Source organism: Syzygium oleosum, unplaced genomic scaffold (genome assembly GCF_021117445.2).
Source record: "Syzygium oleosum isolate NSW1041296 unplaced genomic scaffold, Sole_v2.1 Sole_v2.07, whole genome shotgun sequence".
Classification (NCBI taxonomy): Eukaryota; Viridiplantae; Streptophyta; class Magnoliopsida; order Myrtales; family Myrtaceae; genus Syzygium; species Syzygium oleosum.
The window spans coordinates 4921274-4939381 of NW_026607491.1; the positions used below are offsets into that span (position 1 = coordinate 4921274).

At 40.2% G+C, this 18108-nt stretch overlaps 2 protein-coding genes across 3 annotated transcripts; both read left to right on the top strand.

The window, feature by feature from the left end:
• The first annotated feature begins 2557 nt into the window (after positions 1-2557).
• On the top strand, positions 2558-9745 carry LOC115674677 (beta-galactosidase 8). Its single transcript, XM_030597152.2, has 19 exons — positions 2558-3192; positions 3329-3424; positions 3654-3766; positions 3862-3928; positions 4073-4165; positions 4252-4395; positions 4717-4805; positions 4984-5089; positions 5220-5307; positions 5492-5610; positions 6353-6514; positions 6667-6869; positions 6983-7092; positions 7600-7709; positions 7869-7982; positions 8236-8337; positions 8671-8882; positions 8961-9303; positions 9408-9745. The coding sequence occupies exons 1-19, from the start codon at positions 3022-3024 to the stop codon at positions 9513-9515; spliced, it is 2550 nt and encodes an 849-aa protein (XP_030453012.1). The 5' UTR covers positions 2558-3021; the 3' UTR covers positions 9516-9745.
• Positions 9746-11538: 1793 nt separating this feature from the next.
• On the top strand, positions 11539-14828 carry LOC115674724 (probable E3 ubiquitin-protein ligase LOG2). 2 transcript variants are annotated; one of them, XM_030597238.2, is made up of 4 exons: positions 11539-11874; positions 12214-12662; positions 13417-13903; positions 14392-14828. In XM_030597238.2, exons 2-4 carry the CDS (start codon positions 12238-12240, stop codon positions 14533-14535), a joined length of 1056 nt encoding a protein of 351 aa, XP_030453098.1. In that variant the 5' UTR covers positions 11539-11874; positions 12214-12237; the 3' UTR covers positions 14536-14828. The 2 variants fall into 2 exon arrangements, with proteins under 2 accessions (XP_030453098.1, XP_030453075.1); XM_030597215.2 differs by lacking the exon at positions 11539-11874 and adding an exon at positions 11930-12071.
• Positions 14829-18108: the final 3280 nt, after the last annotated feature.

Sequence of the window (18108 nt, forward strand, 5' to 3'; positions counted from 1 at the left end):
AATTAGTACAAATACAAAATGTTGATGACTCAATTGGGGCAAAAAAAATGTTTATGATTGTATTGACACAATCATAATAGATTTATGACTTTTTTTCGTAATTCTCCCACCGTAAATCTTGTCGCAATAATGCACTCGAGTTCTAAAAATTTGTATTTCTCGCATTTAAGTTCCCCGAAACTTGCAACTTCGAAGCATCCGAGTCTTTTCGCCCGCTTCCTCTGTCAACTCTAATGACATTGTTCGTCCACCAAAACCTGAGAGAGCTAGCGGATGCGAGAGGATTGAAGTGAACGATTGTGATTAGTTTTTTACTAATTAATTGCACAAAATGAAATGTTTAGTGCGTAGATCTATTGCGATGATGAGTTTTGAGCAAAGTTAATATCACAAAAAACCCAAAACTGGTACACACGTGACAAATTTACCAAAACTAATTTTTTTACCACAAAAAACCAAAAACTATAATTCACTTGTAACAAATTTACTCAAAACTAATTTTTTAATCACTAAAAACCTCAAATTGGTACATTTATGATAAATTTACCCTCCGTTTGTTTCCGTTATTCATTAAATTGGATTAATACTACGGAAATCCTCAAACCGGTACACCCTTGAGTAAAATCCTAAACCGGTACACCCGTATTATCAAACTCAGCAATTTAATAGTAAATTTTAATAAAAGCTAACATATGGTAAATTTATCATAAATATATTAATTTGATATTTTTCGAGTTTGAAATAAATTTATTATAAATATATTAATTCGGGATTTTTCACGGTATTACCCTTTTCAGAATTATGTTTTCGTGAGTCTAGGCGCGTTTTGAAGGTAGCCACGTGGACAAGGGATTATCGAGTGAGAGGATCCCATGACAAAGGTCATAGTCAACGTGTCGTGCATCAGACGGGCTTACAATAATTATGAACTTAAAAACTTTTTTTTTTTTAACTTAAAACTTTTTTTGGGGGGCGTCGCTGTCTCGCTCTTCAACATTACTCATTTTTCGCTCTTTGAAAAGGGATAATTACGTATGTCCAAAAAAATGAAAAGGGATAATTACATAGTCCAAGGCAGGGGTCAGAGTCGACTCGACGTGTCGGGGATAATAAGGCAGATTTATAAAAATAAATGAACGAAAAATATTTTAATATAAATTATTATTAATAATAATAAAATATTTTTTATTGACTAATTATTTCAAACGATTATTATTTTCATATCGTGAAAATTAAATAATTTGAATAATATTATCCTAAAAACGTTCACTTGCTTCGGTCGAAATAATTAGCCAACGAGAAATGTTTTCATATGTCTTGATATTTTCGTGGACGATGAAAATATTTTTCGTTTGTTACTTTTTGTGCAATTATTTTTCAGAAAAGTGTTTCCCAAATCATTCATTTTCCAATGAAATAAAGACACCATTGGTTAATAAGTGATATCCTTGCACTTATGAAAGCACTATAGATAAGCCAATACTGGTATAACTTCGTATTTTCTACTCATATACCGAGATGTTCTGCGTCCAATTTAAAATCGAAACTTGCAAAATTAGTTTGACGTTTCGTTTTTTATAAGAGTAAATCCTGCATAATTAGACAAAGCATATCAACAACGTAAATGAGTAGTTTTCGTACATTGAGCAGGGGAGAGTACGGAATGCATGTATAAATGAGACAGGGTGACTATACATAGTTATATCATGTAAAGTTACATATGGATAGAAATACGTAATTTCAAGCATTTTGCGTAAAAAGTCGAAATTCACTTGTCGCTGCTCTAAATAAATTCTTAGTTTTATGAATGAACGTGATAAATTGCCGGATAACATTATATAAGCATATCCTCTATAAAAAGCCTATATAATCAATTTAAAGTTTTGGCACATCAAAAGGAATTTACAAAATTGATTTATTTTGTAAGTGGATTATTAATAAATGGGCTATAATGCCACGCTATTTACTCAATCAAAATTTCATTTTTTGGGTAATTTCACCATATACTTATTTTTACGGAAAAACGATACAAATAGTTCTTGAATTTTGGCTCAACGTGCAATGTCGTCTCTAAATTTTTAATTCGTTCAAGGTGGCCACTGAATTTTTTGTACATATTTAATTTAGTCCAAGAATTATATGAAAACATTCAATATTGTCATAGAACATAAATTAATGGAGAGATAACACTAGATATTTTTTTACAGTTCAAGAACTAGAATTAATATTTACCGAAAGTTTAGAGATCATATTGAACAAACTTTAGGGATAATATCGAAAAAATTAAAAGTTAGGGACGACATTGTTAGACGGGCAAAATTCAAGAACTATTCTAGGGATTATCCTTATTTTCATGGTGGTGTACGATTTAAAATTTGTTTTTTGCCTTTTTTTTTCGTAATTTTCTTGTCATGCACACTGTTCAGTGTTCATCCTCTCTCGTGTCCCACTGTTTTTGGCCGTACGAAAACGACCTGGCGTCGTCATCCGTCGGTTCGCGCCAGGCCAAAAGAGCCCACGCAGTCGGAGCATTGAAGTCGCAGTAAACATCGACACCTGCAACGAGACGACGCCCCGAGGGAAGAAGAAGAAGGACGACGACGCAGCAGCAGCGGCAGCAGGAGGAGGAGGCGGGGACGGAGACGGAGACGACGACGACGACGACGAATGGTGTGGCGTGTGCGTGTCCTCTCCGTCGTCCTTATCTTCCCAGGGCTTTGATTCCCTCTCCTCTCTCTCTCTCTCTCTCTCTCTCTTGGCGTCGACTCATCCTTCAAACCGTCCAAGAAGCAAGAAACGAGCGAAGGGAAGAAGATAAACCCAACCCATTTTCCCTGAAGAAGCCCGTGAGCATTTCGAAGAAGTAAAGGTCGAGCGATCAGTCTTGGAGGAAAAGGGTACCCAAAGACTTCGACGCGTTGCTTCACGGAACTGCTTTCGAGTCGCGGAGTGTACAAGAAGGAGGAGCAGGCTCGAGGGAATTTGTCCGTTTCTCGTTGCGGAAGGATCGGGGGGAGCAAAATGGCGGCGGGAGGGAAAGGATTTCTGCTGTGGCTCGCGCTGGTGGCCGGCGTCCTCGCGGCGTCGTCGCTGTGCGCGAACGTGACGTACGACCACCGCGCGCTGGTGGTCGACGGGAAGCGCCGGGTGTTGGTCTCCGGCTCCATTCACTACCCACGCAGCACTCCCGAGGTACTTCTCTCTCTCTCTCTCTCTCTCTCTCTCGCTCTGACATGCGGCCGTAACGGGGACGCGCGTCGTCGTGCATGAGAGCGAAACACGAGAGTCGAGACGGGCACGCTTTGACTGAGCTTCTCGGCCGGTGCAGATGTGGCCGGACCTGATACAGAAATCGAAGGACGGTGGGCTGGACGTGATCGAGACCTACGTTTTCTGGAACATCCACGAGCCAGTGCGAAACCAGGTCCACCCGCTTCTCATTCTTCTTCTTCTTCTTCTTCTTCACGGCCAATTCTTCTGCTTGCGTCCTTTTATCATTGCATCTAATCTGTTTTGAGTGATTAAATTCGTGGGAATTCGATCATCATGTCATTTCTAGCTCCATCCTCTTGAAAGTACCCGATCGATTTTTTTTTTGTCTTTTGTGCTTCTTGAAGTTCTTGAAACTGATTTAAGCTGCGACACTTCGGCAGTACGATTTTGAAGGGAGGAAGGATTTGGTTAAATTCGTCAAGACGGTGGCCGAGGCGGGTCTCCTGGTTCATTTGCGCATCGGGCCTTACGTATGCGCAGAGTGGAACTATGGGTGAGGGAGCAGAGTGGTCATATCTATAATTAGTTATTAATTTTGGAGCTAAAGTGGTTGATCTTTCTTTTCTTGGATTGTTCAACTTCAATCAGGGGCTTTCCCCTGTGGTTGCATTTCATACCAGGAATCGAATTTCGAACCAACAATGGGCCCTTCAAGGTCCTTTTCCAATGCTCTCTGCTCTCTACTTTTCGCTTTTCATAATTGTTTGCTATTCATGAGTTTTTTCTTATTTAATTACAAATAGCAGTTTGTTCACAAGGATCTGAATTGATGAGAAATAAAAAAATGGCTCTGTTTCAGACAGAAATGCAGCGATTCACGGCCAAAATCGTGGACATGATGAAGCAGGAGAAGCTCTATGCATCCCAAGGCGGTCCCATCATTCTATCTCAGGTAAAGTTGTTATGATGAACAATCATCTTCTTCACCTCCCTATCTCTTTTTCTCAATGATGAGAGACAAATGCTGCTTTTTACCAGATTGAGAATGAATATGGAAATGTTGATTCGGCTTATGGGTCCGGTGCCAAGCCCTATATTAACTGGGCGGCAACCATGGCTACATCTTTAGATACAGGGGTCCCCTGGGTAATGTGCCAACAGGCGGATGCTCCTGATCCCATTGTGAGTTTTCTCAACTCAATTACTTTGGAATTTTTTTTTTATTAATCTATGATTCGGTTGTCTGAAGAGATCTTAATTGCCACCGTACTTGTCCTTAGTAATTTGGTAAACCTCTAATATTGATGATCTTAGGTTGTACTAGATCATTTATGATCTTACTGTATATGAGGAGTGGTCTGGGATGAGCTCTATATTTTCAATACTTGTTTCTGTAGTAGATTGTAGCAGATCTTACTTTGTAACTTATTTTGAGGGGGAAATGGATCATGTTGGCCATTTAAACTTCTAACTTCTCGCTAAGCTCTTTATTATTCTTTGCAGATTAATACTTGTAACGGATTTTATTGTGACCAATTTACACCTAATTCAAACGCTAAGCCCAAAATGTGGACTGAGAATTGGACTGGATGGTAATTAGCTTTACCTTCTATTTGTCTATAATTTTGCTATTTGAGTAGATGTCATGTTCCTTTAAATATAGATCATCTTATTGAATCACCCTCAGCTTTTATTTGACATTACTCTCCATGCAAAACTTTTTCTTACCTTCTTCTTCTTCTTCTTCTTCTTCTTTTTTCCAAACATCAGGTTCCTTTCCTTTGGTGGGGCTGTTCCATACCGTCCTGCGGAAGACCTTGCATTTGCAGTGGCTCGTTTTTTCCAGCGAGGTGGAACATTTCAGAACTACTATATGGTACAAATTATAGAATTTACAAACTTGGAGCATCAGCTGGTTGATGTTTATCACTGTCATAAATGAGCCATTTCTTTGACTGGAGATGATACTGACATCCAAATCACTTTCTTTCATTCATCTAAAACAGTATCACGGGGGGACTAACTTTGGCCGAACTACTGGTGGACCTTTTATTGCTACAAGTTATGACTATGATGCTCCAATCGACGAGTATGGTATGTTCATTCTTTCTAAATTTAGTGTGCTTTTTACATGCTTCTTGCTGGAATGATGGAGGAAGCCATATCGATAGTAAAGCAGTCATTTTGGAGAAATATATCACTGAGCCAATCAGTTATTATGATATTCTATAAATGGCTAAATTCTGCACTGCCACTTAATGTATCGGTGTTTCTGTAGGGCTTGTTAGGCAGCCTAAGTGGGGCCATCTGAGGGACGTGCATAAGGCTATTAAGCTTTGTGAAGATGCACTTGTAGCCACTGATCCAGCATATACTTCCCTTGGTCCAAACTCAGAGGTAAAACCACCCTGAAATCATTTATCTCCAAATCGTTTTGAAGAACGTAGATTCCTTGACATTACATTTCTAAGTTAGTTTGACCAAGATGCTTTAAGATTTCCCAATATTTGTGGTGTGTCAGTTTGTTTTTCTCTTATGAGTTCTCCCACATTGAGCACCAACTTCAGATTTCTTTCCCTTCCAATTAAAATAATAGACAGACACTTGTAAGTAGAGAAGTAGAGCATTTACTGCATAAAGCTCTTGGTTGAAAATTATTGCTGTCAAGAACCATTCAATTTTATGAACATAACATAACAGATGCAAATTGCAAAACATCAATTCATCATTATACCCAGTAGCAGTGCTTTAAATATAGACGTTTGTGCTGTCAATTCTACTGCAGACCTTGTGACTTGTCACAGCGTAGAATAATTTAGCTATATTTACCAAATTTGTGGACTCAATAACTTAGCTTTAATTTGACTACTAGTTGTGTCCAGTTACTCGTCAGTCTTTATCATGGATGATAGTCGTATTCTTTAGGCATATAATATCATGTCAGTCCAAAGATGTCCGCCCCATCTATCATTGACCTTATTTACTGTGTCCACTGGAGCTTAATGACTTTTCCAGTTCTTCTAGCTAGCACTACTTGATATCCAATCTTTGATCTTCTCCATTGTTCAGTTAAAGATTCTGCTGTGTGATGCACATGTTAGAGAAAGAAAAATCAATCTGTTATAACTTTTTTTTCCAGGCAACAGTCTATAAAACAGACACAGGATTATGTGCTGCTTTTCTTGCCAACTGGGGCACCTCCGACACAACTGTTACTTTCAATGGAAAATCTTATCAGTTGCCTGGATGGTCTGTGAGCATTTTACCAGACTGCAAGAATGTCGTGCTTAATACTGCGAAGGTTTTTCTCGTGTACTTGTTCTCCTGCTACATCTCTTGGCATTGTATAGAATCCATGATGTCACTGGCAGTTTTGCGGTGAAGGATATATATGTATTCCTTTATCATGATAAAAATATTTAGGAGCTCCAACCTGTTTTTTTTCTATTACAGATTAATTCTATGTCTATGATTCCTACCTTCGTACATGAATCTTTGAGCGAGGTGGTGGATTCCTCCAGTACAGTCAATGCAGACTGGAGTTGGGTCAATGAACCAGTGGGTATTTCAAAGGATGATTCATTCATGAAGCTTGGGCTGTTGGAGCAAATAAACACTACAGCTGACAAGAGTGACTACTTGTGGTATTCACTAAGGTACACAAGCAACTTGTTAGCTGCTTTTCCATACAGCCACTGCTGTCCAAATTTGACTGGTAAGGGGTGCCAATATGATTGGTCCAATGTTATTTTGGTTCTGTTTCTGGCAGCACTGATTTCACTGGGAAGGAGCCCTTCCTTGAAGATGGTTCTCAAGCAGTTCTTCATGTTGAATCACTTGGCCATGCTCTTCATGCTTTTGTCAACAAGAAGCTTGCAGGTATTCCTTATACATGATGATCTTCATGATAAGATGGAATGGCAGCTGTAGAATTGAAAAACTGTGTTCTTGCTCTTCGGATCCGTTTGGTGGGACATGGGTTGACCTCTTCCTGGTCACAAAGGAAGCAAGCCCCAATTATCTAATTGAATTCTATATCTTTTTAGAATTCTCTGTTTTCCAAGTTTTTCAATGAGACGGCGAGTGAAAATTATTCGACTCTTTTGTATTATAACCTTGGTTCTTGCTTAGTAGTATGCACATCCTTTCTTTACGAAATGTCATCTAAACTGAACCAAACCTAACGTGCACAGCTCATGCTGGATAATTTTCTATTTTAGTGTTACTTATCAAAATTGAAGTACCCGACAATTGAAAGGTAAAGGAATGGTTTGATGGAGAATGTGCCCTGCACTTGTCTCAAGTTGTATACGTTGAAGTAGATAAAACTTCTTGTTCTGATGTAGATTAGTTGACCAAAGCACTTAATCAGTTACAACTCTACAGGCAGTAAAGCAGGCAACAGTGGCAATTCCAAGATTGCTGTTGACATTCCCGTCACGCTTCTATCAGGGAAGAACACAATCGATCTCCTGAGCTTGACTGTAGGACTTCAGGTATGGTCTTTCTAATTTATTACTTTGACTACATCCATTTTTAAAGTGACAATAACATGCATTGCACTATGCTATTGTAGAGATTCTTGTTGGATGAATAAACCCCCATAATTTTTGGCTATTTCCTTAATATTTTGTGAAACTTACATTTTCTTCCAGAACTACGGAGCTTTTTATGACAAAACGGGTGCTGGTATAACTGGTCCAGTAAAGTTGAAAAGTTCAGCCAATGGCAGCATGATAGATCTGTCTTCTCAGCAGTGGACATATCAGGTGAGGTTTCTTTCCTTGCTAGTTGGCAAGTTATATCATCAGTAAGTATGATGATGGCCAAAGAGAACATATTGGTAACTGCAATTTATGTCGAATTTCATTCTGACATACTCAAGAAAACCTCTCTTGTGATTACCTGACTGGCCGACCTTTACTAAAGCTAATGTGGGTGCATTGCAACTCTCTCTCTCTCTCTCTCTCTCTCTCTCTCTCTCTCTCTCTCTCTCTCTCTCTCTCTCTCTGTTGAGTGCAGATAGGACTTCAAGGTGAAGATAAAGGTCTACCCAGTGGAAGTTCTTCGATGTGGATTACACAGCCTAGATTGCCAAAGAATCAACCCTTGACATGGTACAAGGTAACCATCAGTTTTCATCTAGGCAAGTCATTATTTCAAAGGGAAATATTTGGCAAAATCGAATACTTCTTTATTTGTAGAAACATAAGTAAAATTGAAATTCCCCAATCTTCTAAGCAGAGTGGGATTATTTTAACACCAATCCAAACCAAAGAGGGAGGTTAATTGTGATCTGGCAGCACAATCTATAAGATATTCTGTACTCCAGGGGCTATCAAGTAATTTGTTCCGAAGAGATTGTATTGCCAATGCACCTCAAACAGCTCCTTACTCGAAGGTGTCTCAGGCACTACCTATACTATTTAGGCACTAACCGTGGTGTTAATTCTCCAGACCACTTTTGCTGGTCCTGCTGGAAACGACCCGGTCGCCATAGACTTTTCTGGAATGGGAAAGGGTGAGGCGTGGGTGAATGGACAAAGCATCGGACGGTATTGGCCAACCAACCTCGCTCCTGGTAGTGGCTGCACTGACTCTTGCAATTACAGAGGAGCCTACAGTTCAAGCAAATGCCTAAAGAGCTGTGGGAAGCCATCACAACAGCTGTAAGTTACTGAAAGATATGCATCCAGAAGTTTTAGATGACACCATTTTAAGGATTAATCTTGAGCCCACTCTCACAGGTACCACGTTCCACGTTCGTGGTTAAAACCAAGCAACAACATTCTTGTAATGTTCGAGGAAGTTGGCGGTGATCCCACTCAAATATCTTTTGCCACGAGACAGATTGAAAGCTTATGCTCACGGGTGAGTGAGTCTCACCCATTACCTGTCGACATGTGGAATTCAGAATCAGAGTCCAAAACAGGAAACACATCGCGGCCTATATTGTCACTGGAGTGCCTGCATCCTAATCAGGTCATATCCTCGATCAAGTTCGCCAGCTTCGGAACTCCACAAGGAACTTGTGGGAGCTTTAGCCATGGAAAGTGCAGCAGCAACAGGGCACTTGCCGTTGTTCAAAAGGTATTATTCCACAACTCTTTAGCGCGGACCATATCTAACTTGTTATTACCTCCTTGATTGTGAAATGTCCATCCTTCCTCATTCGTTCTCATGAGCTCTTGCAGGCGTGCATAGGATCGAAAAGTTGTAGGGTCGATGTGTCTATCAACGCATTCGGTGACCCATGTAAAGGAGTGACGAAAAGTCTAGCAGTGGAAGTTTCCTGTACATGAGTGGAATTGGCTCTGGAGGCTTCTTATACCCCACACCTTACCTCACCCCAACTCCAAACTAGAGTAATAAGCGCGGTGTCCTCCCCACCCAACATCATAGAATGAATAAGCTTTCAATGGGGGATAGAGAGTCCGATCTCACCTCTTCCCCCCAGACGAAATGTATCTGCTGTCCTGTGACATTCTTGGAAGAAAAAAGCAAAGCAAAGAAAATTGAAGTGTTTCTCGAGTGCTTCAGGTCATCTAAGAGAGCGGCTGAGCCGAAATAAGACTCATTATCCGAAATGATTAAAACTGGATTCAATTTCGGAATATGGTCGGATGTTTGAAAGCATGGCGGGTTGGAATCAGAAGGAAAAATAGCGTAATTTTCTTCCTCGTTGCACTCTTTACTAACATATTGGTCACATTGGAAAGAGAAAGTAATATTTCTTTAGCCAAATTGGACAAAACTAACCGAAGAACTTAATTGCACTACTTTGACAAATTTTAGGTCCTCATTGCACTTTTCGAAAGTTTCACAACTCGATTACATATTTTTACAGGCTTTAGAATTTTGCTGCACTTGGCTTTTGAAGTAATTGACCTAACAATAAACAGTTCTTCGCTTCCTCCGCCACTCCCTCCTCTCTCACCCCGAGTCCTCCCACCATCTCCTTCCTTCTTTCCCCCACACACTCATGCATGAGCGGCGGCTCTCACCGACGTGAGATTTCAAATGGACAAATGGGCTTTTCCGTCGTTAAAATCAAACATGCCGTATTTGAAAAGGTGTCGAAAATGAAATCGAGTTGAGCTACCCGCAGATAGCTCTGGCTCAGTGCAATCAGCTCTCGAGATCGACTCATCCGATTCCGAGTGAAGGTAGTACGGATCGAGCTACTTGGACGTCTTCTAATGTCGACCTCAAGCTTCCTAAGCACTCAGCCCAACAAACTCACTAGCCTAATTGGAATTTCATTATTTTGTCTAAAACACTTGATAGATACTGCCTGTATTTACAAAAATTCTCAAAATTTCACAATAGATTCGAGTTGAGTTGAGCTTGAATATCTTGATTGTCCATTCGAATTGAGCCCGAGCAAATTTTTTTATAATTAAAGAGCTCAAATTGATTGCGAGTATCGAGTATGCGAGTCGAGTCGGGCTCGAATTTGGTACTGAGATTGCCTTGACCCGACTCGATTGCTCCTGGTTCACTTGAAACCAACTCATCGGAACGGGTTTTTAAATTTTTGGAACCTGGAACATACCCTGCATATCTAGGAACCTGGTACCTACCCTATCATAGGTTCTAGGGTCTATCTAGGTTTTATCTGTATTCTTAATTGAACGATTGCAATTTCTAGGATCTACCCAGGTTTCACATGTACTTTTAATTGAACAATTGTAATGAATAATCACCACTAATGACCCCAATTTGGTACAATCTACCAATCACAACTCGTATTTAGACACGATGAATATGAAACAATAATGAAGTAAAAGTCTCAGTCATCGATATAGTCGAAAATAGAAGCTCACATTAGTGATTTCAGATTATATACTCATCATTAGAATCCATGGAATGCCGTAGGATCGCGCGAATATATGGAACAAGAAAAATACAAAGATTTGTTTTAGATTTTAGGTTCCAAGTTTCAGGTAGAACCTGAATTTGAAACCTGCCCGTCAGAACAAGTTCTCCAATTTTTAGAACCCGAAACCTATCTTGATACCCTAGAATCTGGAATTCCCATCGGTTCGGTTATCAGGTTCCTGATTTTACCCTGAAATCATGCTCACTCCCGCTGGATATCAGGTGCAACGCGGTACCACAATGCGAGCCTCGCAAGTAACCGCGAGCAGTTGGGCCGTGGGCCCAAAGGCCAGCAATCAGGATCGGTCCGGACGAGCTGACGTGGCAGGGGAATGGAGGACAGCGCGGCAAAGCGGTTCATGTGCTCCCCGTTCTGTTGCAGCATCTTAAGCCGATTAGGAGGAATTAAGGACGAAGAGGCAAAGATGCCCTTTTTTTACCTTCTTCTTCTTTTTCAAGGTCTGAGGAGGAGGAGGGTCCTCCCCCACTTGTTGGGTGCCTGTCAAAAAGATAATCGTTGATGGTTGTGGTGGCATTCTTTGGATTTGCCTTCGAGGGAGGCTGAACGAAAGGAGAAAACTGTGCACAACGATAGTGCTCTCATCAACCCAAACAACTTTCCTCGACCCACTATCCCCTTTTGCCAATTCCTGTCCAACCAATCCCACTTTGTATTTGAATATATCCCTTCCTCTGTCTCTGTCTCTGTCTCTGTCTCTCTCTCTCTCTGCTTTCTGGATTTTGGGGCACTTTGAGGGGAAGCCATCGCTTCTTTCTGAGGTGAGAATTTTCTTCCCCTACTTTAATCCTGGGTGGCTGGGTTCACGAATCATATGCACAGGAGATTGATCTTTGTTTAGATAAAGCAGAAAGCATCGTCAATGTCGTGCCTTTTTGCCGTGTTTGGATGATTTATGCTCTGGGTCGTGTTTCTTTTTCATCAATTTTTAACCTTTGATAGCGACAACCCTGTTCAGGTAATTGGGTTGATGTGTTGGTCACCTCGTCCTCTTGTCTTTTCGTTTTCTTTGTCGTCCCCCCCCACCTCAAAGTTGAGGTTTTTTTCGTGTTCTTCTGAGTATTGGAATCTCATTTCTTGATGTTTTTATGTCGGGATAGAGAAGTGAGGACTTGAAAAACGAAATGGGTAACACGGGGAGCAGCAGCTCGGGGCGTCGAAGGCGGCGGAGCCACCCGCCTCCTCCTCCGCCGCCTCCCCTGCCTCCTCCGCCGGAGAGTGCCGGTAACCGATATGTGTTCGCGGCCGCCACGCCGTATCCATCTCAGTACCCCAATCCGAATCCTCCGGGTTACTATACGTATCATGGATACTATCCACAGCAATCGGTGCCCGGTCATTACGGACCACCTTACCCGAACTGGGCCGGCGGGCAGTACCCATATGGGGCCGTTCCTGCTCCTGTTACCCCCTATGTCGAGCACCAGAAGGCAGTCACTATTAGGAATGATGTTAACATCAAGAAGGAGACGCTTCACGTTGAACCAGATGAGGATAATCCGGGAAAGTATCTTATTTCTTTCACTTTCGATGCCACTGCTCCTGGAAGGTATGCTTAGTCGGTCTTTTAAAATGTTGTAGCTGAGGTGAATATTGGTTGATAAAGTAATGTTAGTTTGCTTGTTTAGGCCATATGAATTCTGAGTAGGAACATAAATCTTTGTGGATTGGTGGACCTGTCAAACTTGACTAAACATGGAATACTAAATATGGAATGCTGTTTGTTAGGTATTAGCTATTATAGATTGTGAATTTACTCCGAACTTAAACTCTTCTTGTTCATAGGTATTTACTAACTGTCTATTTGTTTTTGTTTCCCATCTTTGCTTCTACCAAAAGTCAACTTTCTTGAGCCAACATAGTTCTCGCGAAGACAGGAGACTGCACTTTAGGTTCCTAACTTGTTTTCTGCAGTCTTAATCTTGATTAGACTGTTTCTGAAGTTTGAAATTCATTCATAGAATTATAATGGGAGGTTCTTAATAACTTTTTGGTCCTAATGCAACAACTCTATGCACACTATAATTTGCCTGAAGTTGTCCATGAGTCTCCTGTTTCAGCATAAACATAGCCACGGAATAATCATCTTCAGTTGTGTTGGATACTGGATTTATCTGTGTTCACAAATTCCCAGCTAATCGTCAGCACATCAACGCTTTATCCCCGATGACCACCATCGTTATCTGCTCCGCTTGGACCTGGAAATACGTTTATTAAGCCATTGAGAAACTAGACCAGTATAAAGTATAGTGCTTTTATGGAATTTGTCTTTTGTATTTATGTATCTTTCTTCTCTTCAACAGCATCACTCTCGCTTTTTTCGCTAAAGAAACTGAAGACTGTAACTTAATCGCGACAAGGGAGAGCCTACTCCAACCTGTCACAGTAGATTTCGAGCGAGGTCTTGGCCAAAAGTTTCGACAACCTTCCGGGACTGGTGTCGACTCCTCAATGCTTGAGGAAATGGATTTAGGAAAAGATGGTGATGTCGAGATTTATCCTCTTGTGGTGAAGGCCGAAGCTTGCCCGTTGAGTGCTACAGAGACAGATAGTAGTTCAGCTCGAAATTCTCAGATAACCCAAGCAGTGATTGAGAAAGGGAAAGACGAATACAAGGCGCGTGTGGTGAAACAGATTCTTTGGGTTAATGGGATGAGGTATGAGCTCCAGGAGATTTATGGTATCGGAAATGCGGTTGAGGGGGATTTCGATGGCAATGACTCTGGGAAGGAGTGCGTCATCTGTTTATCAGAACCACGGGATACGGCCGTCCTCCCTTGCAGGCACATGGTATGATCTGACTACTACTTGTTTTGTGTAGATTAAAAGTCATACACTTAGGACTTATACCGTCATTGGAGACTAGAGTCTGATTGCAATACTTAGCTTGGTCTCTTTCATTAAAAGTACACCCTTCTTGGCAACCGGTTTAGTCTTTAGTGCCTGATACCAGAGACTCGGTGTGGGCGCGTTTTGCAAGAATCAATTTTTGATGAGCCGAATGGTGTTTCTAATGCAGATTCAATTGACGAAGAGTCACATCGAGCTGTATAGGTTAATTTTTGTTTGTTCTAAGACCCTCGCGTATCCTTAGGAAAGAGAGAGTATATCTTATGAATCTTGATGATCACGATGAGGCTGTTGAATTTTTTCTTCCAGTTTGCATATGTTTAGTTGTCCTTTAAACTTGGTCTCTTCGTAAGTTCTGAAAAACTAGACTGAAGGGTATCTTGCCTGCGTGCCAATTACATTTGTTTTCCTTCTTGTTTTTGGTGCAGTGTATGTGCAGCGGCTGTGCTAAGGTCCTCAGGTTCCAGACGAATAGGTGCCCGATTTGCCGGCAACCGGTAGAGCGACTCCTGGAAATTAAGGTGAGCAATGGCAGCGACGACTCGGGAGAGTCCACGACTAAAGCGACGTAAAACTATCTTCGCATGTATCGTTGTTTATATTCCCGGCCTACCTCAATCGGCAAGATCTCGCCTGGAGACAACTTTGCCGCCGCTCATGCTCCAGCTCGACTCCTGGTTGCTGCTCGTGTTGAAAATAACCGCTCGCGGATTTAACTCCAAACGGATAAGTTATGATGAACAATTATGGGTTGTTTTGATGGAAAGATTGGGTTTGTAATAGAAATTGTTTTTGGACTTCAAAGCCATCTTGTATCTGCTTCTGCATGATAAATCGTTTTACCAGTGATAAAATCTTTTTTTTTCTCATATAGCTAAGTAGGGGTTAGCGGTTTTACATTCTGTGTAGGTTTCATTTGAAACATAACTTGTGAGATTTTGTGGGACTACTGCAACTATTCTAAAAGCTTAAGTTAATATTTAATTATTCTAATACTTTCCCTCATGTTTAGTCTGGTCTATTTTGTTCAGTACAAATTGGGAAGACAAATGGGGCTCGGAAAGATTTGAATTTAGGAGCTCTAGCTCTGATATCATATGAGATTTTAGTGGGACTAATATCATGTGAGATTTGGTGGGACCACTGTCATCTATTCAAATAATCGTTAGAATAGGTTCCTTATTTTTTGGAACTTAGAACTTATCATGCACATCCTGAAACCTATGATGTGTTCCAGGGTCGGTTTGGGGATCTACTTAGGTTCTGCCTGTATTATTAATTGAACTATTGCAGTTAAACATCCGATGTTTTAGGGTCGGTTTCACGATCTACCTAGGTTCCACCTGTAATATTAATTGGACTATTGCAGTTAAACATTGTCTTTTATGACCACCGACTGCTACCACAATCCACTGATCACAATTTATATTTAGGGCCCGTTTGGTAATGTGCCAAACAGTGAAAATTTATGTTCTTTTGTTCCCAGAAATAATTTGGGAACAGAAATGCGTTTGGTAAACTTTTTGTTTTCAGGCACATTTTTGCAAAAATTTGTGCCCAGAAACAGTTTTGGAAGAGAAACAAGAAGTAAAAAAAAAGTTGCTTCTTGTTTCTCAGCACAATTTTGAGAATAAGTTCTTTTTCTTCTTTTTCTTTTTTTTTTCTTTTCTTCTTTGTGTTGTTCTTCCCTAGGCTATGGGAGACAACCTTTTCTGCAACCCCACTATAGATTTGGTTTTTTAGTTGATGAATTAGAAATGTTCAGTTTTTGAGCCTTTCTTTTTTAAAAATAATCGAATAATGGACTAGCTGCAAAAAGAATACAGAATCTCCAGTACTCACTTGCTTTCTTTACACATCAAGGAGATGACTACTTCTCTTTTATTCGTCAATCATCAAGGGAAACCAATATCGAGTTCAGTTTCGCAGTCACAGTTGATAACTCTACATTAAATTCACAATAAAAATGAGAATTGAAGTATCTATTGCAATATCTCGCCGGCCGCCGGCGGAGGCGAGGGTCCCCCTCGCCACCTGGGTGAGGCGGCTTGCCGTCAATCATGGCGAGGTCGGCCTCGCCCGATCTGGGCGAGGCCGAGCCTCGCCGTCGCGATCCACGGCGAAGCCGACCTCGCTGTCGCGACCGACGGCGAGGCTCGGCCTCGCCCGATCCGGGCGATGCCGGCGGTGAGGCAGGCGGCCTGGGCGGCGGCTGGGCTGCGACGCCACGGCTTTGTGGCCGGTCACGGCGCCGCGACGGCCATGGCCAAAGAAGGGAAGGGTAGAAAGAAAAAAAATTAAACAATTTAAAATATTATTAATAAAAAGAAATTTTGTGTAGTTAACAAACGTATTTCGTTCTTTTCTATCCCAGGAATAGAAATTTTGGACAGTTACCAAAAATGCCTTTAAATGCTCAGAAATTGTTTTCGGGCACAGAATAAAAAAAAATCATTTCTGAGTAGAAATAGTTTCCGGGCACAGAATGATTGTCATGCGCATCCTTAGACATACGAAAAATATGAAATATTAACAAAGTAAAAGTCTCGATTATAAAATGGAAGCTCAGACAAGTAGTTCCAGATTATACACTTATCATCGGACACTAGGGAATACCGCACGATCGTGTGAAGATACAAGTCAAGAAAAATACAAAAACTTATTTCAGGTTCTAAGTTTTAGGTTCCACATATCTAGAACATACCTTGCATATTTCAGAACCTGGTACCGAACAGGTTTCCACCGATCTGGTTCTCAGAGTTCAGGTTTTACTCTGCAACCATGCTCACCCCTATAGTTAAGAGAATTCTTTTTCCTGAATTAGATGTATCTTCAAAATAAGCTTCTTCCCAAATTATTTATTTTTTGCCAAGTATTCAAACTTTCGGATGTTCATATTATAAACAACAATTTTTTTTCTATTATGAAGAAAATTCTTTTGTGAAATCGCTTATATCAATCATAACACGTGAGCTTCACAAGTGCATAAACAATTAATTATGAATAAAACTTAGGAATATTATATTTTAATACTAAGGGATATTGAACTACATAAATCTCTTTATACATTAAAGTACATCCTGCCAATTTCAAGCTCAAAATTTTGCCCCACAAATTTCAATAATTTCAGTGGTTGAAATCAATGCTATCGTATAAAATAAAGAGCCTTCTATTTTTAAGAGATCTTAATTATTTTTCTCCTCCCAAATTCGTTTAGTAACTTCTTTCACCGAAATTTTATCCATAGACATTTTACCTAGTACGTTTTTCAACATTAGAATTTGGACATTTTCTATCCTACATTAAGTTTCTTAAAAAAGATTTTATATTCCAAAGTAATTTTCTCTTTCCACGTGTATAATTTCTTTGCGTTGTGTATATCTATCAATGATTTTCTTTCCTGATGATTCAAATATCTCGTAATAAACATAATCTTTGAATGTCAATTTCTTCTATATGAGTGCAACGAGTGGACGCATATGCCAGTGACGTAAATTTTAACAACACAATACTAAACAATAAACAAAAAATTATGATTTCAAAGGATTAACGTAAAAATCCGTTATCCTTTAAATCTCTCATATTCCAAATTTCAACTAAATCTTCCCTATCCTAAAAAAATCTAAATTTGTTTTCTAAACTGATCCAAATCGTACTTTATGTTCTTTTTTTTTTCTTCCCATTTTTGCACACATTGCACACATAGCATGTGTGCCGTCTTTTGCTAGGCAATTATTAAGCAAATTTGTGATGGTTACTATACATTTCCGGCCTAAAATCGTGATCGGCCCTGTGACTCTCGGTTCCAATATAAACGAAATCAGCTGGTCCTAGAATGCCCGCTTCTGGTCCAATTCTCAATTACCAAGAACCGGCCCCATCATTTACTTTCTGTAAAAAATCATTTTGTATAATATAATTTAAAAATTGCAAAATCCACTACAAAAAGACATATGTCGGTCAAGTGGTCATGTTGTTTCTTTAGGAGACATGCCTCCGTTCTCAGCAGGTGCGAAACTAAGAAAAATTCCAAATAAGAGCATGAAGTGTTATCATTTTCTCAAATAAGGGTGCGCATGAATACCATTCTGTGCCCGGAAACAATTTCTGAGTATTTGAAGGCGTTTGATAAACTGTCCAAAATT

Bases quoted from the DNA above. Each gene is read 5' to 3' on its own strand.
- LOC115674724 (XM_030597215.2), top strand. From the start codon at position 12,009: ATGCTCTGGGTCGTGTTTCTTTTTCATCAATTTTTAACCTTTGATAGC. The intron at 12,072-12,213 runs GTAATTGGGTTG...ATGTCGGGATAG, and splicing joins ATAGCGACAACCCTGTTCAG to AGAAGTGAGGACTTGAAAAA. The intron at 13,904-14,391 runs GTATGATCTGAC...TTTTTGGTGCAG, and splicing joins TCCTCCCTTGCAGGCACATG to TGTATGTGCAGCGGCTGTGC.
- LOC115674677 (XM_030597152.2), top strand. From the start codon at position 3,022: ATGGCGGCGGGAGGGAAAGGATTTCTGCTGTGGCTCGCGCTGGTGGCC. The intron at 7,093-7,599 runs GTATTCCTTATA...ACAACTCTACAG, and splicing joins TGTCAACAAGAAGCTTGCAG to GCAGTAAAGCAGGCAACAGT. The intron at 8,338-8,670 runs GTAACCATCAGT...TTAATTCTCCAG, and splicing joins AACCCTTGACATGGTACAAG to ACCACTTTTGCTGGTCCTGC.